At 53.4% G+C, this 23,804-nt stretch overlaps 1 protein-coding gene across 3 annotated transcripts in view; it reads right to left on the bottom strand.

The window, feature by feature from the left end:
• Nucleotides 1–23,804, bottom strand: part of LGR6 (leucine rich repeat containing G protein-coupled receptor 6) — a 120,220-nt gene that overhangs the window by 72,375 nt on the left and 24,041 nt on the right. For 2 of the 3 annotated variants that reach the window (XM_082702012.1, XM_082702014.1), the window contains exons 2-4: nucleotides 20,495–20,566; nucleotides 17,445–17,516; nucleotides 9,092–9,163 (exon numbers count right to left, since the gene is read on the bottom strand). In XM_082702012.1, coding sequence (XP_082558138.1) covers nucleotides 9,092–9,163; nucleotides 17,445–17,516; nucleotides 20,495–20,566 — 216 coding nt within the window. The remainder of the gene's footprint in view (nucleotides 1–9,091; nucleotides 9,164–17,444; nucleotides 17,517–20,494; nucleotides 20,567–23,804) is intronic. The other variant, XM_082702013.1, reaches the window with a different exon arrangement.

Below are 23,804 nucleotides of genomic sequence, written 5' to 3'. Positions count from 1 at the left end.
TGAAAGACAGGCCCTTGTTTTATGACTCATCTTGGTAACTATACTGCCGGGCATTCCAGGCACTGAGCAAAGCTTGAACAAACAGGCCAATGGATTGAAGGAAGGATGGATGGATGGATGGATGGATGGATGGATGAATAGACACCAGTGGCTGGATCTCCTCTTTTCCCCAGACATACCCAGAGCCCAGGCCAGAGCTCTGTCCTGATGTCAGCTGCTCAGAGAGGGCATTGACACAGGAGGAAGGAAACTTGCCTCTGTTGGGGAGGGGAGGGGGTCACCCAGTTCTTGGTTCTACCTGGGGCCCACATGCACCTACACCACATTTGAGTCATCAGCTCTCATATCCCAATCTGGGGTGCTCCTGCCTCTCTCAGATCTCTCGGGCCTAAGCCTGGAAGAGCTCCAGGGGACTCAGTGGGCAGGAGGGTGGGGAGACCCACAAGTCTGGACTGAGGTGTTCCTCATGGGGCTGAGACACCACGCTGCTCCTGGGTGGCCCTGCTTGGGCTGACTCTATCTCAGACCAGCATTTACAGCTGAAAAAACCCCCACAGGATCCCAGAGCCCAGCCCACCACGGACACTCTCCTAGAATCTCCAGGAGCCAAATTACCCACATCCAGAGCTTCATCATATGCAGGGGGCTGCCCGCGTGCCCGCCCACCCACCCTCCCACCTCAGAGCAGCCTCTGCCCCAGACAATGTAGTAATCAACTCCCGGAACCTTGGGGAGATCCAAATATGGTAGCATATAATCACGGAGCCCAAAATAGCTGTGACAGGGAGGCCATCTGCCACCTCGGGCGTCCCTGGGGACCCCTCAGCTGGGCCCCACAGCACGGCTGGGCCTCAGGGCCCTTTCTGGCAGGCAGGGAAGTTTGGGTGGCACTGACAAGAGCTTAGGAGAGGAGGGCAGGGGTGAATGGACGTGGACGGCTGGGAATGATGAGATTCCCTGGATCACCTGAAGGGCTCATGGGCACCCTGGGGGGCTCCTCCATGGCAGAGTGGACATCTTCCGGATGGGACGCGGAACAGAACTGCATGGCCCTCGGGGCCTTCTTCTCCCCTGGCCTGCCTGCCTTGGGCCCTACTTTGCCAGGTGCCCGCACACCTGGCTCCTGGGCTACGGCTCTCTGTAAGCCTCCTGTCCTCATTCTGACAAGACCGACTCTCAGCTCTCCACCCCATGCGCTCTCCCGGAGGCTGCAGGCTTGCTCGCCCTTCCCCACTATCTACCTTACTCCCTGGGGCCTGTTGGAGAGGGGCTCCCTATAGATAAGACCCTAATAGATAATAGATATTATCTATTATAGATAATAGACCCTTTTATAGATAATAGACCCTTATCTCTAATAGATAAGACCATGGCCCGCTTCCCAGAACCCGTGAAGGAGACCTTATTTGGCACAAAGGTCTTTGTGGATGGCATTAAGTCAAGGTTCTTGAGGTGAGATCATCTGGATTATCTGGGCGGGCCCTGGATCTAATGACAAGCGTCCTGTTGGTGGCCACAGAGAGACACAGAGAGAAGAGCAGGCCACGTGAAGATGGAAGGCCAAGTTTGGATGATGCGGCCACAGGGAACGCTGGCCATCAAGGGAAGCTGTAGGAGGCCCTGTCGACACCTTGATTTCCAACTTCTGGGCTCCAGAGCTATGACCGAATGAATCGCTGTTGTTTTAATCTGCCCAATGTGCTGTGGCAGCCCAAGGAAACAAATAGATCTCTGTTCTCCCGGCCAGATTCTTCATCTTCAGCATGCACGGAATTCCCTGGAGGGCTTCTTAAAGCACAGACTGCTGGTTGGTCTCTTTGGTCCACAGATTCTGATTCGGTAGGTCCAAGGTGGGGCCTGAGAATTTTCATTTCTGACAGATTTCCAGGTAATGCCAATGCTGCTGGCCCAGGGACCACACTTTGAGAACCACTATTCTATAAGTCCTATTCATGACTGTCTTGGCCCATTCTGTCCCCCAAAGGAACCTTCCTTGTCCCCCACCCAGTAATGTCCTCCTCCTGGCAACAGTGCTCAGGAGAGCTGAGAATTCCCTCTTTGAGGGAATTCCCCAATCTCATGCATCATTGGCTCTTTCTCTTGAAATCATCCAGGCATTCCACTGGGGCTTCTCAAAGATTTGCTTCAGGGAGGCTGCAGGTGGTGAGAGGTAAGTCATTGTTGGGCTCTTCTGCCCTGACCACAAGAAGATCCTACTTAGTTCCCCTCCTGGCTCCATCTCTAATTCACTAGGGAATCTTGAGCAGAGGACCTCCCCTCTGTACCTTCTCTCTCAGGTGGGTCTATAAAATGGGCTATAAATGTTGGTGCAATTCCTTGCAAGGGTAAAATAGAAAAGCTGTTCCAAGGGCGCTGAGGTGGCTCAGTCGGTTAGGCGTCCAACTCTTGGTTTCGGCTCAGATCATGATCTCATGGTCATGGGATCAAGCCCCTCATTGGGCTCCATGCTTGGCAGGAAATCTGCTTGAGATTCTCTCCCTCTCCTTCTGCCTCTGTCCCTCCCCATCGCTTGTGCGCTCTCTCTCTCTACAATAAATAAATAAATCTTAAAAAAGAAAAGCTGTTTCTCATGAAAAGTTTCTAGAAAGATCTTAATGCTCTTCACAAGTAGATGGTTATTAGGGACAACCAGCCTCAGGCCCTCTTTCTTTGGGGGTTATGATCAAAGCCAGAGTCTTTAGGGATCAATGCTCATGCCACAGTGTCAGCAGCCCTAGCCCTCCAGGCAACCAATACTCTCTCCTTGTTATGGACTGAAATGTGAGGGGTTTATGAGGTGCGGCCTTTGGGAGGTGATTAGGATTAGGTGAGGTCACAAGTATGGAGCCCATGTGAATGGGATTAGTGCCCTTGTAAGAGTCAGGACAGAGCCTGCTTCCTATCTCTGCTCTTTCAGACAAGAGGGTGCAACCGGAAGCCAGCAGTCTGCCACTCAGGAAAGGACCCTCATCCTTCTACTCAACTGAGTTGGCCAGCTGATCTCAGACTTCCAGCCTCCAAAACTGTTAGAAATTTCTCCTGGTTATGCGCCACACAGTCTATGGTACTTGGTGAGAGCAGCCCAGACTGACTCCATTCAAGCTTGGGACAGCCAGAGTAAGTCAGAGACAGCCCAGTCTGGGCTCCTCCAGCATCCCCCAGCAGAGTGCACCCCCCAAAGCCAGCCCTGGGAGCAGGTGCTCTGGAAACACCTTGGTCTCCAGAGCCCCAGGGATGACCCAGTCCTCAGGGCTTGTCATCGGCTCACTCAGCAGCCTCAGAATGCCGATGAAAGGCAGCCCAGCATCACGGCTATATGCATGGACTCTGGGCCAGGCTGCCTGGCCTGGACCACGGCCCTGCTATATACTCCCTGTAATAACTTCCATCAAGTCACATCCTGCCTGTGCCTCAGTGATGTGACTATGAGTAGTAAAATGGCGTGATGAGACTACGAGTAGTAAGTGTCCCAGAGGAGAACTGCAAGGAGTAAGAGAGGTAAGGACGAATGCCTCACACATGGGAAGGGCCATCTAAGGGCTGGTTATTATTGGTCTGGCAGTGGTTATCCATCCAGGGGGACAACTGTCCCTTAGAGGGGGTGGTCAGATGTACAGGATGAGGGGGACCTGCTCAGAAGCCCCTTGCTTTCACTTTTTCTGATCCTCGACCTCATGGAACTGGCCTCTGGCACTGGCCAGAACGGTTTTGCCATTTTCTCCTGGAAAAGTCTGAGTCTTTCCTCCTCATCCCCCCTCCCAGATTCCCAGGAGACTGAAACGGTTCAAGGAGGATGCTGTCTATTGCACAGAGACAGAAACTGAGACCCAGAGAGAGCAAACACACAGCAATCGTAAGTGACAGAGAACAGGGCCAGTAACCCCATTAGGACATTCCTTGTATCTGGAGCATGACATCCTTTCTCTTGGGACACCTCTGTCAACCATCTCATCTGACCTACCCACTTTAGAGACAGGGAAACTTGGGCTCAGAAAGGGAAGATCGCCCATGGCCTCACTGCTAGTCAGTGACAGAGCCAGGACTTAAATCCAGGTCTCTGGATCCTAAAGCATTGTGTCTTAAAGGAAGTGCTAAGAGATAGAGGCATGGTACTTTGGGGGCACCTGGGTGGCTCAATCAGTTAAGCATCTGGCTCTTGACTCTGACTCAGGTCATGATCTCAGGGTGATGAGCTTGAGCCCCCAATGGGCTCCACATTGGCCATGGAGCCTGCTTAAGATTCTCTCTCCCCTACTGTCTCTGCCCCTCCCCCTCTGCCCTCTCCCCCTATGTACACATATGCCCACACACTTTCTCTTTATCTCCAAAAGGAAAAAAAAAAAAAAAAAGAAAGAACACAGTACTTTGGAATTAGAGCTAAAATAGAATGCCAACTCAGTTACATCCTAGCTGTGAGATCTTGGTCAAGTTGTTTAACTCCTCTGGACTTTAGTTGCCCCTTCTATAAAATGGTCTTCTATCCCAAAATGGGATTTCAGGATTAAATGAGATACAAATGTGCTTAACATTTTGAAGTATGATAAGTGGGAGCCACTACTCCCTTTCCACATCACCCTAAGCCCAGTTGCCTGCCCATGCACACAGGTATACGCCCCCCCTCACACCCCCATCCTGGACTCCTCTAACGCTTCCCCCTCAGCTGTAGGCAGCCAATGTGTTTTAGATTGGCTGGCTTGCGCTAAGAGAGTTGTGGTGGTTCTAACTTGGGTTTCAGTTTGGAGTCTGGCACCACTGTTGATTAATTTCCCCAGCTCGGCACAATGCTGGCCAGTTTCATGTGGCTATCCTTTGCAATTATGCATTTCTCCCCGCAGGGTGTCCAGGATTGGGCTGTTTTCCTGTTTTCTCCCCTTTATTCCTGCCACTGTGCTTTTCTGATTCTTCTCCAGGGACCAGCCAGCCTGCACTTCTCGGGCCCCACCCCAGCCCCATCCTGAGGTCTTTCAGGGCTGTTTTTCTGCTTTTCCATGCACTCTCCCCCTGGCCCTGCCTCACCCCCACCCAGTTTCTATTTTCCCCCAGGCTCCACTGGCTTCCCGTGGTTTCTCTTGGCCTTGGCTCAAGCCTGGTGTGACACATCTGGCATTGCCATCCTCTCCCTCCCACACTGGTCGGGGAAGAAGCAAGTGTATCCAGGGAGAGGGTACTGTGGAGCTGGGTGCTACCCACCCAGGTGCCAAGACAGACAGCCTATGTATCATGCCCAACTGGTAACTTAGGGCCCCATCCCCTAAACGTGACCCTACTCCTGACTAATCCAAACCCACTTTCTACTCCCCAGTGTCTGGTTCTAGCTGGTAGAGATGAACCACAGGACTGAACCTTCACTGGGGTTCCAAGAATGCCCATTAGAGTTTGTGAAGGGACCCTGCCTTTTGGAGGCAAGGAACAGCCTTTCCCAGGGACCTGAACCCCTGGGTGGGTCTGGCTTGCTTCGGGGAGATGGTACCACCCCTAGGAGTGACATGGGCAGAGATGCGTCTCCTATATACAGCCTCCCTGATCCACGGACTTCCTACAGAAAGGAGGAGACTTCTATCAGTTGGTATTTGCCAGGAAGGAGGGAGGGTGACCCAGTGATGGCCACCAAAAATGACTGGCCCTTGCAGCCACGATGGAAAGGGCACAGCAACAACACTGGTGTATAGCCCTGTCTTCTCCACTCACTAGCTCTAACCTTGGAATAGTCCCTGAACTTATCTGAGCCTCTGTTTCCTCATCTGCCGACAGACGAGGCAACTATGAAGGAGTTTTGGCAAGAATGAAGACAGATCATGCACACTAAACATCTCTGGTAGCACTGGCACACAGAGGGGATCCCCAAAGTGTCATTTGCACCTACCCCCTCCTTTCATCCTACCAACTGGGCTGGTTTTATTGTCTCTATCTGAGATGGAGGAACCTGGGTTAGTAGGACAGAGCCTCATACAGAGGTCCCGAGCTGCCCAAAGCTCAGGATATAACACCTGCCAAAGAGAACATTCGAGTTGGGTTATGCACCCCCCCACTTCTCCCCAGCACACACACACACAAGCACACACTGATGTCCTGCAGGTGGGGCGACCCCCTTTCCAGTTTGTCTACGATGCTTGGTCACCCTACCCACAGGTACCTCACACTCAGTAGGTCTCCCTGTGCCCCTCCCAGAGCGCTCACACCCTGCGGGTCACTACCACATTCTTACTGTGCTCTCACCATGTGCCAGGCTCGCTGTGACCAGCCTGTCTCTCCATCCACCCAGATGTGGAAGCCAGAGACACGCCCATCCACTTGACTCCCCCTCCCCTTCAATTCCCACCTCCAGTCCATACCACGGCTACTGGTAATAACTGTAGTAGTAGCAACAAAAGATATTGTTTTTTCACGTATTTTAACTCATTTCATTTTATCCTATCGAGGTACATAGACACCACCTCCATTTTACCATTAAACAAATGAAAGCCAAGAGGCTAACTAATCTGCTCAAGGTCCTACAGGTCGTAAGTAAAGGAGCCAACCCAGGACATCTATCCAGAGTCCTGACGACACAGCATCTTGACACTTCTATGCTGCCTTTCTTCAGTTGCCATTAGGCTCCCTGGGTTCACCAGTCCCTTACTGGCTCCACGCCTCCAGGCTGTCCTCCGTAACTAAATGCCAAAGTAATCTTTCAGTGATACAAACCTGATCACACTGCTCTCCTGCTACAAATTCTCCTATGGCTCCTGAGTGTTCAAATTCTTAGCAAGGTCCACACCTACTCATTAGGCATTACCTCTTGCTAATTCCAGATCACTCTCCAGCACTGCCCTTCCCACCAGTCCCTCAACACACGCACAGATCAGCCAAACTCACTTCCTTGTAAAATCTTCAGAATTTACTGGGTTCCTCATCTTTGTGCCTTTGCATGTGCTAGTTCCTCTGCCTAGAATGTCCTTCCCTGATTCTTCACCCAGCTGACACTTACTGATCCTTCAAGATGCAAGTCAGGTTTTGCCTCCCCAGCAAAGCCTCAAAAATATGTGTAAAACGAATAGATCAATGACTAGTTAAGTGAATAATGTCATAATAGCGTCACCACACATCACAGCTGTGTGGAGTCTTCTTTCTACAAATCCCTCTCCTGTTTACTATATATTTGGTCTTCCTGATAACCCTTTGACATAGGGAAGATAATTACCCCCAACTTGAAGGTGGAAAAACTGAGGCACAGAGAGGGTAAGTGACACAGTAGCCAGGATCAGAGCCAGGACCTGAAGCCAAGTTTTCTGCTTCACAGGCCAGTGCTTTCCTCACCGGACTGCAAACGGCAAAACCTATTCATCTGCTTTAAGACTGTGGAAGTGGGGGGCTGGCCTCTGTGCCCTGCCCTGACCCACCCAGACAATAGGGAGTAATAGGGCTGCAGAGGGAAGCCAATTACCTAGGTCCCCCAGCCACAGGGGCTGCCCATCTCTCAGAAAGTGCAGAAGAAATGGCCTGAGAGCCCCAAAGCCTCATGCCTGGTCTGAAAGACAGGACCTTTGGAACCCCTAAACAGGCAAAAGATGTGATTCACAACTAAAACAAACAAAACTTAACCTTAAAATAAGTGTGAAGTCCAGCAAAATTCTATTTTTTCCCCTTATGAATACCTCTTTGATCCTTTGGATGAAATGTCAAATTCTGCACACACGCACCCCTCCATTTTTTGGCTGCCCCTGCTTTGCTGGTGCCCTAAGCAAATGTTTAGTCTGCACTCGGGGGTGGAGATCAAGCATAGGATTTGCTGGCCTTTGATCTTCTGATGTTGGCCTCTAGGGAAATGCTGGGTTGCCTGCCCCACTCAGTGGTGACCTGGATGGAGGGAGAAAAAGTGTCTGGGACCAGAGACCCAGCACTTGCTGGGATGAAGTGTGAGCAGGTGAGAGAGTGCTTGGAGGCAGGGGCCGGCCAATCAGGCAGCTGGGAGCGCTGGGGTGCTGACACAGAAGGAAGAGGGTAGGAGATGACCAGGGCAGGGGTAGGAGAGGCAAGTCTGGACCATGGATGGGTGTGGCACAGACAGCTGGCCAGGAACACCACGGCTGGACCCCTCTATTTATGGTGCAGTGGGGCCTGAATACAGCTTATAGGAAGGAAAGCCACCTTTCCACCTCCTTCACCCTTCCGCCTGAAGAGAATCCGGACAGTTTAGAATCAGACACATCTTACTGGGCAGGGACCACGGAAGAACCCACAGGCTGAGGATGTCAGAGGCCTTCGTCCTAACACAGTGGGTGTTACCTGCGCCTCGGTTTCCCCCATGGTTAAATGCTATGGCCAGGCCTGTCTCTCAACTTTGATTTCTCCCAAAACATCTGTTTACTCTCCCATCAGATGCAAATGTACTTGGAAATTCAAAAGCGGGCCTGTACTAGGCACCTGCTAGGACCCAGGCCCTGAGATGGGATCTGCGTGAATAAAATGAATAAAATGCAGCTCCTGGCCCAGAGGATCCCAGCTGGAGGGCTGACATCACTGGATAGCACCTGTTTCTGCTTCCTCCTTTGGACTCAGTCTTGCCTCCATGATGCCCCTACTGGGCGAGAAAAGAACTACAGGGCTCCTTGAAGAGATGGCTCTGCCCTGGGTGGCCAGTGAGTCCCTGAATACAGTCCCACCCACAAGCAGAGGAGATGGGTGTCTGAGCCTGCCCCCACCCCCACCGCAAACCCTGGGGGTTAGAGAAGGCTAGGTGGGGGAGATAGCTCCTTCACGACACTTCTTTGGGGTGGCAGTCTCCAACGTCTGCCCCAGGCTCCATGGCAGAATGCCAGACAGCCCAGGACCGCTGCCCCGGTGGCCCCACCTAGGGAGGTCCCATTCCCACAGTCCTCTGGTTGGGGCTTAGAGCCTTCCTTCCCAAATACACACACAAGTGTACACATACACACACTGACGACAACAAAAACCCCTGAAAAAAACCAAAGCCTGGAGCGGCATGCTGTCTGGAACACGGAGTGAGAAAGGGGGCCCCGCAAAAAAGGAGGGGAAGCCGAGGCAGGGGGCCCAGGGCTGTGAGTCAGGCCCCAGGAAGCTGGCTCCCCAGCCCAGCCCTCCAGTGACTCACAGAGACTGCAGGCTCGGCAGCTCCCACAGCGCCTCTGCGGGGATTCCTCCCAGCTGGTTGTTCTGCAGCATCCTGTAAGGGGAGGGAAGGGCTTGGAGGACCCACACAGCGTGTGCAGCTGGGGGGTCCTCCCTCGACCCCCTGAGCCACACCAGACCCCTCCCTCTCGCCCCAGAGTCCCAGTCCAGCACCCTGCCCTATCAGGGGGGTTCAGAGGCTGCCAAGGAATTGCAAGCTGTGCGTGGGGGCAGAGCGGGGCTCAGGAGGGCTTCTGGGATGAGGCAGGGCTGAAGAGGACCATGGAGAAGCAGAGAAGGAAGCAAGATGAGCTGGAAGTCAGAACACTTGCAATTCTGCCACAGTTTGGTCAGGAAGGATGCGGAGAAATGCAGGTTTTTCTCCCTAGGATTGTGGCCCTCCCTGTCTGTGCAACTGAAAGGCTGGAAGTGTCTTTGGGGAAGGGGAGGATGAGGATGAGGGCAAGACCGCCCCCCTTGGGTGGCAGGATCCTGGCAAATATGTGGTTGTGGAAGCCATGTCTAAAGAGACAACGTGAGGCACCCCAGATCAGCATGCAAGCACTATTCCGATGGCCGCATCTCACAGTCCCACGGAAGAAACGTGCCAGCCAGCGGACCTGATCCACTCGGCAGGCTGCTCTTCTGGAACTGGCCCAGCCACAGGACCCCAGCACCACCCCACAGAGAGGAGTCCTGGAGCTCTTCTGGGCACCTGGGAAACCTGACGCACAGGGCAGAGGGTCAGGGAGCACACAGAGGGGAGACATGGAGGCCTGGGCTGTCCCTCTGGGTGGCTCTGCTGTCCTCAGGCATTACAGCTAGCCTCAGACATGTTTGAACAAGATACTTCAAGGCACACGGACTCTAAAACGTAGGGCCCTGAGCAAGGATTCCTGACCAAGTGAAGAAAGGATAGGAAAGCCCGCAGGTGGCACTACCATCCAAATATTCTTTACAGGGACACCTGGAGAGCTGGGTCCCAGCAATGGAGAGGAGGAGGGCACATGGGGTGTGGGTGCTCCGGAGTCCAGAGAATAGCTGGAAAGTCAGGAAGGAAGCTGCCCAGTGCCCCCAACAGAGCAAGTGGACCCTCCCCCAACCCAGCCTGCCTGCACCGCACCGCACCCCATCCAGGGGCCCCTTGGCTACACATGGCCCCAGAGATGAGGGGTGCATCCGGACGGGCCAGGTGCCTCAGGAACCAGGAGCGGAGGAGCACTCAGGGAGTCCCACTGTGTGCCGGGTACAGCATCAGGGAGTCCCACTGTGTGCCGGGTACAGCATCAGGGAGTCCCACTGTGTGCCGGGTACAGCATCAGGGAGTCCCACTGTGTGCCGGGTACAGCATCAGGGAGTCCCACTGTGTGCCGGGTACAGCATCAGGGAGTCCCACTGTGTGCCGGGTACAGCATCAGGGAGTCCCACTGTGTGCCGGGTACAGCATCCGTCCCTCCTTAAGGCAGCCTGTCAATCTTTCAGAGGGGAAAGCTCAGCAGAGAGGGGCATCTCACTAGGGATCCTGTAGGGAGGGCTGCCGTGCTTCGGGAAGAATAGCTCCTTTCCTAATCTTTAAGTTGAAAACAGTAGCAGCTGATATGCCTGGTCATAGAGCTTTACATGTATTAACTCAAACCTATCCCAGAGGGTTTGGTCCCAGAGTCCAAACACCTAACCATCACATACCTGGCCTCCATCAGCAGGGAACAGTGAGGGCCCCAAAATGCAGAGAGGAACAATAATGCACCGAGTAGTTACCCACACCTCCTACCTGACTGTCCTGGTCAGAGCCACCCCCATTACCTCTCCTAAAACCCCTTTATAGATACATAAGGATCCCAAACAGGAACCAAATCACAGCACCACAAGAACCAAAGAACGCTGGCCTCACTGTGGGCCTGGAGACTGAGAGCAGCGCCTGATGCTGGCCAACTGAGGAAGGAGGGAGGAGGGCCAGACGCTGAGGACTGCAGAGAACTGGGGCTTTGGGCTTGGGGTCCTCCTTGCCCCTGCCCCTGAGGCTGACTGAGCGCAACATGAAGTGAAGGGTCAGGCTACAGGAAGAGGCAGTGCTCAGGGTCCCCTCCTGCTCATACTTTGAGCTCCTACGGGGCCACACTCCCTGGGCCCCTCCGAGCCAGGCTCCATGCAGCCCAGGATGGGGTTTTTCCAACTGTAGTTTTGCTTCAAAGGTAGAAATGAGGGGCATGTGGGTAGCTCAGCTGGTTAGGCGTCTGACTCTTGATTTCAGCTCAGGTCGTGATCTCAGGGTTGTGAGACCGAATCCCGAGTTGGGCTCTGCACTGGCCCCCTTCTCTCCCTCCCTCTGCCACTCCCCACTTAAAAATAAATAATTAATTAATTAAAAATCAACTTTTAAAAAAAGGTAGAATTTAAAACTGAGCCTCCCAGACTTCCTCAAAGTGTAGCAGTCTCTCGGCAGGCTCTGAAATCAGGCAGCCCTGGATTTGGCTCCTGAGCTCTGCCTCTGTCCAGCTGTGTGAGGGCTGCAAGCTCCTACTTAAACTCTGTGGGCCTCAGTTTCCTCATCTGTAAACTGGGGATGATGATATTGACCTTGTGCACTGATTAAACGGCGGAGGAGGCACTCAGCACGCCAGCTGATGTATTCTGATGTAATTTTATCGCATGCTGGACGACTTGAGTAGGTTACTCCCCCTCTCTGGGCCTCAATATTCTCATCTTTCAAAGGAAGAGGCTGCCAGATGATGCACAATCCCTTGCTCAGTTACAATATTCAGGGACCCAAGACATTTCCTGCTTTTCACCCTGCTTAGTACTTCTATCCTTCTAGACACGTCGAAATCTTGCATCTCAAGAGTGGGAGCTCCACTTGGGGAACTCAGGGGGCTGCCTTGATTCTCGTCCAGAGACTTCACAATGCTTGGAGCAAGGAGACAGAGAAATGATGGTTGGCAAACAGGAAGGGACACAATCTTCTCAGGCCCACCTCACAGGCCCCCACCCCTCCAAGGGCCCCTGAGGCTGCATCCAGGGACTGTGCAGGCAGAAGCCCACCTCCCCTGAGCATCGCAAAGCGTCTCGACCCCATCACCTGCTCAGATCCCCTTACTCTTTCCTCTGTCAAATCCCCCATCTAGACAGAACTTTAAGGTCTCCGAATTGTACCACTCTCCCAACAAAGATGCTGTAGCACCTGTGCAGGGCACAATCATCCTTCCAGTGCCAGGGAAGTCAGTGCCGCCCCAGAAAACTCATCCCATGCCAGGCAGTCCGATCTGTTTGTCAAGAAAGGCTTTGCTTTCATGGAATCAAAACCCACTAACCTGAAGGACAGCATGGCAGTTGGCTTTGGGCCTGGCGCTGTCCCCCGCCTGCTGTCCCTGGCCTCCTTGCCCAACCATCACTCCTTTACTGAAACACGATTGGGTCATCAAAGCTGGAAGTACCTTTAGAAGGGAAGAGCCCCTTTGTTTTCCCAAGGAGGAGATGGGAGCCCAGGAAGGGAAAGTGACCTGCCCTCAATTACAAAGCAAACTAATGGCGGAATCAGGACTAAGACCCAATTCCGTCTCCTAAGCCACTGCTTTGGTGACCACATTTCCCTGCTCCTCTCGCTGGCCCTGGTTCTGCCTGGTGAGCCAGAATCTGTCCAGTGCACTGGGTCTCAACCCCGGCTACACGTTAGAACCACCTGGGAAGATTTTTTTAAAAAATCCTAATGTGCAGGCCACACGGCAACCCAGTTAATCCCCGGGGCCAAATCTCTGAGCAGGGGATTTTAAGCAAAATCCCAGGTACTCTAATGCGCAGCGCCCCCAGGCTAGGGGAAGCCTTACCGCCTCACCCCTAGGCTAGGGGACGTCTCCCCCGGTTACCCGTGAAGCTCCACTGGGGAGTCTCTCTCTGTTTGGAGAGGCATTTGGGGCCAGGAACCATGAGCACTAATAGCTAGAAGGTTCCAGAGAGGCGATCCACCCGTGGCTGACAAAGGTCCTTCCTTTGGTTTTGTGGAGAGGCCTTGGGGGTCACGAGGGTGGGTGGCTTAGATGGGGCCTGGAGGCTGCCCACCCCCTCATCCACTGTGACCAGAGAAATCCTCCCTCATCTGTTTTATATATTGGGACTTCTGCAAGAAGTGTTTGGGTTTTAAGTTTTTGCAGTTAAAATGTTGAAAATGTATTCCAATGTCCCCATTTTAAAGGTAAGAAAACGGAGGAAGGAAGCGCCTGGGTGGCTCAGTGGTTAAAGCCTCTGCCTTCGGCTCAGGTCATGGTCTCGGGGTCCTGGGACCAAGACCCACATCGGGCTCTCTGCTCAGCGAGGAGCCTGCCTCTCTGCCTACTTGTGATCTCTGTCAAATAAATAAATAAAATCTTTAAAAAGGAAAAAAGGAAGAAAGAAAGAAAGAAAAAAAGAAAGAAAGAAAGAAAGAAAGAAAGAAAATGGAGGAAGTCTCAGTGTCCTTGGTATTCTGGGATCTGCTGCACCAGAGACCCATTTCCCGACATCCAGTCATTCCACAGGACCAGGGCGATAGGCTCCACCTCCTGGAGAAGAACAGCTCAGAGGATCTCCCTGGGCTCCTACAGCTTCTAGCATTCTTCTCCCAAAAGCCAGGCAGGAAGGCCCCACTCTAAAACAGTTCACAAGTCTCTCCTCCCTAGGTCGGTCCAATTCATTTCATCAACACCAGTGGAAGCCCAACTGTGGGCCACACATGATTGCTGTCAGGAGGAGAGTAAACACAGTCCATGTCAATCGAAGACTGTTCAGTCCAGTGGAAGAGGACAATGCTAGAGGACAGCCGACGGAGATTTCCTCAGGGATGGTGCCAAAGAGGGACTTAGGCTGCCCACCCCTTGACGGCCTCAGGGCAGGGCTTCGGATGGGACCAGCCACAGCTCCCGACGACGCAGCCGGCTGCCCCTTGTGAGACTCAGGCTTCACCAAGGCAGCATGAGCTAGGAACCCCAAACCACGGCCTCCCAGAGATTTGGGACTCAAACCAGGCATAGGTAGTCTGGGGAAAATCTCTTGCCCAGCCTCCTGGGGGCATGTACGGGAAGCAAATCCTTGACCCGTCAACCCCCATTTCCCAGATCTAGGTCTGGGGAGAAAAAACTGAGGCCCATCAGGAGTCTTTCCAGATGAGCCAGACCTGCCTGACATAGGTAAGGTGTCGGCCTTGGCAGGAAAGTCACCAAGGCTCAGACCACACGCAGCTGAGGAGAAGGAGGCAGCTGTGTGGAGGGAAGAGGTGGCTGGGGCACACACACTCTCTCTAGCCCTCTCCTCTCTTTCCCTCCCTCTCTGTCCTGCCCCCCCACCCCATTCTCTCTCTCTCCCTCTGTCTGCCCCTTCTTCCTCCTCTGTGTGAGGCAGGAGCCATCTAGGGCAGGACAGCTCCCTCACAGGCCAGCTCCTCGCCCTCAGGCTGTGGATCCCAGATGGAGGAGCTCCAGCCTCTGCCATCCCCTCACCCTGACAGGGCACACACGGCAGAAGCCCTCCAAGGGCCAGGCTCTTTCCCACACAGCAGCAGCCCCAAGAACTGTGCTTCCCTTAGGACAGTTCTGACGGCGGCAACGGGCAGGGACAGGGCAGTGAACCCAGGGCCTCAACTCCCCGACTCTAGAGGACAGACATTCCTACCTACAGTCTGGAGAAAAGGCATGAGACTGGAAATCCCCTGCAGGGCTGGCTCTCCCCACAGGAGCCTGGCCAGAGCCTGTGGCCTCCAAGACTTGGAAAAGCAGCAGAGGAAGGAGAGGATCCAAGAGTAACACCTCCAGGGCAGGCGTGGGGCTGCCAGTGGGAAGGACGGAGGGAGGGGTCTGCCACCGGCACTTAGAAGATCAGAGAGGGAATCCCCCCCTTCTTTGGCCTTTGCTTCCGAGAGGAAAGAGGCAAAGTGTCCTATAGGGACAGTCAGGCCTCTGAGAAAGGAAGATGCAGTTCCCTTAAGAGTCAGACCTTGAGAAGACAGGGGAGTAGCTAAAGGGACAGTATCCTGGTACAAAAAGAGGTTATTATGCTGATAGTGGGCTTCATGGTTCTGTTTTTGTTGTTGTTGTTGTGACTGTTGCTTTTGTAAGTCACCAAGGCTTACAAAAGGCTTGTAAGCTCTTTCATTTTATTCATTTTGAGAGAGACAGCAAAAGCAGGAGCAGGAGGGAGGGGCAGAGGAAGAGGGAGAGGCAGGTTCCTCACTGAGCAGGGAGTCCTACCTGGGGCTCCATCCCAGGACCCTGGGATCATAACCTGAGCTGAAGGCAGATGCTTCACCAACTAAGCCACCCAGGCGCCCCTTACTGCTCTATTTTTCTTGCAGTTGTGAACACTGAGCACGGAAGGACAAGGCGGCAAGAGAACCCACATGAGACATCTGAAAGTCCTTCTTGCCCAGATGCAGGAGGAATCCTCTGCTTTGAAGCACTTGAGTTAGAGCCTAAGCTCCCAAGACCACCCAACTCATCTCTCAAGTAGAGAACTCTGCAGGCAAAGAACTGACACGAAGGCTTTGGGGGACCAGGCTTTGGGGTCTCGGAGGCTGGGGCAACATGGGGGTCAATGGCAGAGTGGGGAGTGGGAGTCCAGCTGTCCTTGGCTCCAACCAGCTGCCTCTCCTGGCTGCCCAGTTCCCAGAGCCAAGGGCGCCGTTTGCAGAAAGGGGGCGGGAGGCTTGCGGTTTCTCGGAGGCTTTGATTTATTGCCTAATGCAGGCAAAGAAGAAAGAGGAGGCTCATCTCTAAGCCAGAGTCTTAGGAACGGGACAGGAGTCTCACATCTTCTGAAGGCCCAGCAAGCAGAGCCCGCGCTCTAATCCCAGCTGCAGGCCTGAGCCTGCCACTGGGCACAGACACGCCACCAAGCAGGCTGCCTGTGCTCTGCGTCTGGCTCGGGATGCCTCCCCACACCCCAGGGCAGCGATGTTGATGGGGATCAAGACAGACCAAGAGGAGAACCAGGAAGGAGGAGAAGTGAGAGGTGGGGCACAGAGGGGCAAAGGGCCGGAAAGCAAGGGCTGGGAGACAGAGAAGGGGAAGACGGGAGAGACCGGAGACCAAGGCTAGAGGGAACACACAGGACCCGCGGGCACTGCAGAAGGAAAGGGAAGGACAAGAGACTGGGACAGCCTGGGAGTCAGACTTGGAGGCAAAAGATCCAGAGAGGGGCAAAGGGCCAGAGGGGTTCTAAGACCACGAACGTGAAAAGGAAGAAAGTGCTTAGCCATGGACCATGGACTGCTGACCCCCTAAGAGACTGAAGCTCACAGGCCAAGGGGCCAAGGCCATTGCTAGCCCATAAACAACTCTGAGCACATTCGAAAAAAGATATTCCTTTCTAGGTGGCTAGAGACGAGACCCAAGCCAGGCACAGGACTGGATTTCAGCCGCTCTGTACCCATTCAGCCAGATGTTCTTGTGCAGTAAACCACCTGCTCAACCATACAAAGAAGATCTACAGGTCAAGTGAGGACTGGGAGCGGCAGAGCTGGGGAATGGCTCACCAGTTTAGGGAAGCTCCAAACACTCATTCTATTGCTCCAGGATCAGCTGTCAAGATCCTCATTTTCTTATCAAGCCCGTCTCTGTGGTGCGGTGCTTTCCCCAGGAACCTTTCCTATCTAGTTTCAGATCCCATGCATCCACTTTCCCCTAGAGCCTTTTATCCTCACTCCTCCTAAGAACATTAAGGAAGCCTTGGGGGAGACAGTCTTGGTTGGAACAAAGTGAGCCATGGATGGGGATGGAAGGAAATGGTGCCTCAGTTTCCCCTTCTCTAAAATGGGCTGTCAGCTCAATAACAAGTGGGTAAGTCCGTGCACTAACACAAGGTCCTCTCCAATTCTCACTTTCCTTTTGCCTTAAAGGAAAGATAAAGGAAGCTGGATGACGAAGCCTGGAAACAGAGGGCAGCGAAATATTTACCGTGGAAATGGGGACTCAGGGCTGTTAGGTACAGGGACTAAGATTGGGTCTCAGGAAGAAAAATGGCCAAGGAAATCCAATCTGGATTCCTCCTCTCCTGGCCCAAGAGGTCTCATGAGGGGAGAGCAAAGACCTGCCTCTCTGGTCATTATTTACATTATGAAAAAAATAAATAAATAAAGATACTTGACTTCCATGGAGGGTTGCCATAACTATCAGCTGCAATGAAATGTTTACAAGTCAGAATGTCTGTTATAGAAAACGTGAAGACAAAGAAATGCAAATCACAATTAAAATGAAAAGTAAAGATGAGGGAATAAGCAAGCCAGTGACAAACCAAGACCTGGCTTACAAATGCTTGACTTGCCCACAGTTCTCGGGGTTGCACCTCTGGGGAAAACGGGGAAGACTTATACTTACAGGATTTTCAGGCTGTAGAGGCCAGAGAATGCTTGTCCCGGGATGTGTGAGAGATGGTTCCCCGAGAGACGCCTGTGAACCAGGGAAAAGTGTCAGTGATGTCAGTAGGGAACCCAAATGGGAGGAGTTGGGGAGCCCCTCCCCGCCCACTTATCAGTGTCTTGGGATTTGGGAGGGTGGATGGGGTGATAACCACCATTTACTGATATCACCAATGTGTTCATTGCTTCATGCCCATTTTCACTTAACTCGTACAATAACCCTGTCAGGTGCCTAGAATTCTCTCCAAATTTCAAAGGAGGAATCGGAGGCTCCGAGAGAAGGTCAAGTCACTTCCCCTACCGGTGACAGAGACAGGCAGTGGCGGAGCTTGATGTTGTCAGCTAGACCTGATCCACTTCTAGGCTCTGGTCCACCCTGCAGCGCCACGTCCTCTCCCCGGCTAACCTGGATGACTCACGTGCTGCCCTCAGCTGCTGAGCCGTTCTGCATCCTGTCACGGGGGGGGGGGGGGGGCTGGGTACACACAGGGTGGGACCATGTCTCCCCATGCCCTCAATGACACAGCTAACCCCGCTAATCCAAGAGGGTTAGGAAATGGGCTTTTAGAATTAGTTCAACATCCGGGTCTAATGAAGCGTCTCCACACTGGTCATGGGGTGACTGCCAGTTCTAAAGGGGAGCAAATGTGACAGAATATCCTTAATGCCCAAACCAGAATGAGTGGCGTCAAACGGTGGCTGGTGCAGAAGGCACTCGGGATCTCCCAAGTCCCCTACATTATGGTGTCCTTCCGTTCCTGCTGGGAGGCTGTGGGTGTACAGGCTGGGCTGACACACCTCAGAAGCTGTTGCTCCTTCTTTCTTTCTTTCTGTCTCTCTTTTTAAGATTTTATTTATTTACTTGACAGAGAGAGACACAGTGGGAGAGGGAACACAAGCAGGGGGAGTGGGAGAGCGAGAAGCAGGCTGCTCGCCAAGCAGGGAGCCCGATGCCGGGGTCAAGCCCAGGACTCTGGGATCATGACCTGAGCCCAAGGCAGTCGCTTAATGCCTGAGACACCCAGGCGCCCCAAGTTGTTTTCGTTTTTAAAAAATCTATCTTTAGGGGTACCTGGGTGGCTCAGTGGGTTAAAGCCTCTGCCTTTGGCTCAGGTTGTGATCCCAGGGTCCTGGGATCGAGCCCCGCATCAGGCTTTCTGCTCAGCGGGGAGCCTGCTTCCTCCATCTCTCTCTGCGTGCCTCTCTGCCTACTTGAGATCTCTGACTGTCAAATAAATAAATAAAATCTTCTTTTAAAAAATCTATCTTTAGTAAGAATCTTTCCATTTGCCATGGAAAGATCCTTTAGATGGAACCTTTAAAAGGGCCCAGCCCCTTCTCAGGGACGGAAGATGAAAGCTGAGCCTTCCGTCCTCAGGCTGCGCCGTGGGTGTCATGTGCTTCAGCGTCTCAGCCTTCCCACCTGCTTCTACTCACACCCACACTGTGGCACCTCGACCTCAGCGGGCCCCTTGCTGCCTCCAATTCTGTCACTTCCTCTGAGCACTGGCTTAACACTCCTCCTCCAGGAAGGAGTCCCTGTCCACAGGCTAGAGCTCCCCGACCCCTGCATCCTGACCACTTCCTAACACAGATTCCCCTGCTCACCTGCTGGGACACAGCTCTAATGCCTCACCGAGAAGCTCCCTGAATTTCTATCTTGTTTTCCCCCCAGAGCACCCTGAGCTTGTCTTTCACACAGAGGGGGAGCTCAGTAAGTATGGGGTTTAGAAAACCCATCCATGGCCCTGGGGTTTGACCGAATCCTAACTCCAGCAGGGGCAGGCTGACCACATCTTGGGGGTGCACTGTCTAGAATGGAGATGGGTAACCAGTTAGGGCAGCAGCAGGGCCATGGGTGGGGTGGAATTGTGAATGTTCTCAGGGGCAGGAGCCCATGCTCTGTGCAGTTTAAGCAAACCTTAGTAGAACCCTGAGTATCAATAGTGGTGAAAACCAAGAAAAAGCAGGCTGGAAACAAGGGTTGGAGGACAGAAACCGGGCTAGGACAAATGCAAGGATCGGGACCAGAGGGACTCTAACCGAAGAGATCACTGATTCATGAGCACCCGTGGAGTCTGAGCCCAGCCCCCAAGGACCACAGAGGGAGAGCAACAGCCATTATGGGAAGGCATTAACCGGGGAGGACTTGGTGGAGGTAGTAGCGGGCCTATGTATTCATCAGTGATAGAGGAATGGTTTGTGCCTGAAAAGATGGACACTTGGTTGGAGGGGAAGTCTCTGGCTCAAATGCAGGAGGAGAAACCAGGATAGTAAACGTGACTGGCCTCAGTGGGGCAAAGCTGACCAGGTAGGTTTAGGCCAGGCTGGGAGAGGCCTTAAGAGTGAATCTTTTGGTGCTCAGTTGCTAAGCCTCTGCCTTTGGCTCCGGTCATGGTCCCAGGGTCCTGGGATCGAGCCCCCGCACTGGGCTCCCTGCCCAGTGCCTGCTTGTGTTGCCTCTCTCACTGTCAAATAAATAAATAAAATATTTAAAAAAAAAAAAAGAAGAAGAAGAAGAAGAAGAAGAAGTGGGTCTTTTGGGCACTGGGGACCCAGAGAAGGTTCTTGAGCTGGGGAGATGCTCCCGACGATGGAGAGTATATTTGAGAGGAGGCTGGTGCAGTGGGAATAGGGAGGCAAGGCGTGGAGGTAAGAGACGCCGCAGAGAAAGAAACACCGGGACGGGGGTCGGGGGGTGGCTGGTAGCTGGACACAGGGATGGGAGCAGGTCAAAGATGACCCCCAGGAAGAGAAGCCACCATTGACAGAGGGGAAGCTGTAGGTAAGAGCTGGCCTCAGGGAGGACCAAGAGCCAGATTTCAGAGTCCTATACCATGTGGTCCCACACAGCACCTGGGATTCACAGCTGGCTAGTAGGGTACCAGCAAGAACAGCTTCCCACTCCCTTCCCTTTGAGTTCCAGCACTCTTTTGGGGGAGCCCTAGCTCCTACAGCTATCAGTGGTCCCGCAGCTTCGCCCCTGAATCCCATGAAGCATCTACTCACAGCTCCTCCAGGAAGCGCAGGTGGTGGAAGAGGCCAGGCTGCAGCTCTGTGAGGTTGTTCATGCTCAGGTCTCTGCATGGAGAGAAAACGGGAAGGGAGCTGTGAGCCGCCCATTAGGCCCAACCCGTGCTATCCAGGTCCTGACACCCACAGAGAGCTCCAGCCGTTCCCGCAGCACACCCCACACACATACACGCCGTGCCATCGAATTCCAAAGCCAGCCTGGCAGGAGCAGGTGCAGTCTCTAAGAGTGAGCACTGGGCTGGGAGTCAGGCCTTCCAGGTCCATCTGTGTGCATTCCCTCCATGGTTTCCAACTTGGCCCTCTGCCTTCCTCCTCCCTCAGCCAGACTCCCCCAAGAACGACTGTGGTTAGGACTATGAAGGAGGCTGACATCCATATAATGGGAGAAGCTAGAGACTCATCCGCCGAGTTTCAGAGCATGAGGGGAGGGGTCACTTAATACAAGTGATGCCTCACGCATTCTTTTTACCAAAGGGGAATCTGAAGCCTAGAGATTACTGCCATTATGCTCTGTGGAGCCAGTTTGTGCATATCCATGCACTGGTGTGCCCATCCCTGCAACAGCCACGTGGGATCATCCTATTACTCAATCCCAGAGCCAGTGGGATTTCGCTGCCCTCCATGTTCTCTGCCAGTCGCTTTCCTGTTGGCTTTCCTCCCGTACACTCCTGCTACCAGAGGACCTCCAGCATGTCCCCCAAAATGACTAGCTTCTAGATGCACATCCTGATTCCTCCAAGGACTCCTACTTTGGATCATTCCAACCTTCCCATATCCCGTGAGAGACCCAGTGGGTGGTTTGCCTGGTCACTGTCCTCTAAAGATACCTCAACACAAAAGAACCACAATATTAACAGTTGACACTTACAAGGCCTACTGTGTCAGTCACTGGCTAATCTTTAACCAAATAATTCCATGTAATTCTCACAACACCCCCAAGGTAGATTCCTATGTCCTCTCCATTTCACATTCAAGAAAACAAAAAGGAAAAAACATTGGGCTTTGGAGTCAAAAGGCCCTGAGGTCAACTCTGTCTTCTACTCACTTATCAGACCTTGGGATTTTAACCACTGTGATTGTCAGTATCCTCATCCATAAAAATGGGATGAATAACACCAAACTCCTAAAAGCTTTATAAGCGAGCCAGTGCTTACAGAATGCCTAACAAATAGGATACACGGTATTTGCTTTCTTCCTGCCACCCGCCCCTCGGTGACCTGTGCGCAAGTGTCCTAGCCCAACAGGCGCGGGAGCTCAGTGGGCAGGAGTTGGGGCTTTCACTGCTTGGTCACATACTGTGCTAGCATTTCCTTCTCTGCCTGTGTCTGGGTGAGCAATGGCGTCTCAAGATTTCAAGTGTGTGCGTCTCACACATTTGGGTTCCATCCTATTTCAAACTCTTAAAAGCTGCTTCCTGCCTCTGTCAGCCCCCTCCCTGAGGGGTACAGAGGTAGGTCCAAACCAGACCACCAGATGGCTGGGCACCACCCCCAGGCCGGCCTGCAGCTTTCTCCCTTCCTTACGAATGCACTTTTGCTGTCAAACCTGAGTGTCTCCCTTTTCCTCCAAGAAATGAGTGTGCTTTATGTAGACGCTCAGAAAGGCAGGCTAGAGATGATGGGGAAATGTGTGCTTGGGAGCCCAGTTCCAATCTATAAAAAGACTGTTTAGTCTCAAATGTTTTATCTTTGATAAAGCTTAGACTCTGGACACCATGTCCTCTAAAGAAGGAAGACATTCCTTTCAGAGAAGAGCCAAGGAACTGGCCTGCTGAACTCAGGGATGCTTCTTGTCCACAGCTCCCTCTCTGCTCCATGTGGGGACAGGAGGGCCATCCCTGGGCCTATCCCATCCAGAAGAGGGCTAGGCAGAAGCGGGGGTGGAGGTGGCTGGTGTGCTGATGGTCATGGTTTAAGGAGCAGAACCAAGAGAGTTCGCTGATGGATTTTATGTCAGAGTTTGGTTCTCAGGACGTATCTAGGCCCCACTGGCCTGGGCTTCCCGTGGAGAGGTGAAGACGTGGGGGTGCACAGAACCGTGGTAGGGGAAGGAATGTCAAGGCCCACAGAACCTGCGTCTGACTGGACTCCTCCCCTTTGAGTCCTGGGCCTGGCTCATTCTCAGCCAGGCAGGGAGGCACAAGGTGCCCCAAAAACGATTACCTCTAAATATTTACCCTGTGCATTTCTGAACGTGTCTCCACAGGAACGGCAGCGGGAGTTCAAGGAGCACACGGGGCATGTGACTCAGACCTCATCACTCAGCTGTCCCTCCAGGGGCCGCACCTCAGAGGCTCTGATGTGGCTCCATGCCCCCACCCCACTCCCCCCCCGCCCCCCCACCCTAACTAGCGGCCTCATTGTTCTCCCCTGGGGAGGAGGGGGCCTGGACCCCCCAGCCCGCCCCCACATCCTGCCCAAGACAACACACAGCCCAGCTGCAGGGCTCGGTAAGGAGGGGCACCGGAGGGTGGATTTCCAATGCTGGGGGTGGGGAGCCCCATTCAGACCTGGCTCTCTCAAAAAAGGCAAGGGGTAGGGCTCATGCCCAGAAAAGGGAGAGGAAGAGGAATGCGTAGAGCTGAGAGAGGGAGGTGCGGGGCAGGTTTCAGAGCTGAGATCCTCCAAGCTGATGCCACAGGCCCTGGGAACAGCGGAGGGCCCTGGCAAGAGGCACCAGGCCCTGCTTGGGGGAGAGGTGCGCCTGGGCAGTCTCGGGCAGGCGGGGGGGGGGGGGGGGGGGAGCCGCATGCAGGCACTCTGAACACAGGGATCATCCTGGAAAGTGGAGGTTCTGAGACAGTACTTCCCTCGGGGGGTGCGGGGGGGCGAGGTCAGTTGTCCTTGTGCAAGCCAGAGAGCACACTCCGGCCATGCTTGGACTCAAGACAAAGAAGAGGGCATCCAATCCTGGGCGGCAGGGGAGGATGCTGGGGTTTGCTTGTGGTCACATCTGCTTGGCTGTATGAACTTGTCGGTATCTAAAGGTAGAGGAGGCCTGTATTGGGGTCTACAAGCTCTTGGGTGTGCCTGTCTTGTAGGGTGCTGGGCATGCATGTGCCATGTGTGAGGACATGTGCAGATCTAGAATGTGCACACTGGACTAGCGTACTGTTAAAACGTTCTCAGAGTATCACATGTTAGAAGATAGAAATTCTTTGGGAGAAACAAACAGCCTCACCCAAGTCTCACTCCTGGGGCTAGAAACCTTTTCTGGCTGTGTGACCTCTGGCGAGCCGGGTTCCTTCTCTTGGCTTCAGGGCTCCTCTCCGGCCTATCTCCTGGCC

This window comes from Mustela nivalis (assembly GCF_964662115.1).
Source record: "Mustela nivalis genome assembly, chromosome: 16".
NCBI lineage: Eukaryota > Metazoa > Chordata > Mammalia > Carnivora > Mustelidae > Mustela > Mustela nivalis.
This window is presented reverse-complemented; position numbering and strand designations above follow the sequence as displayed.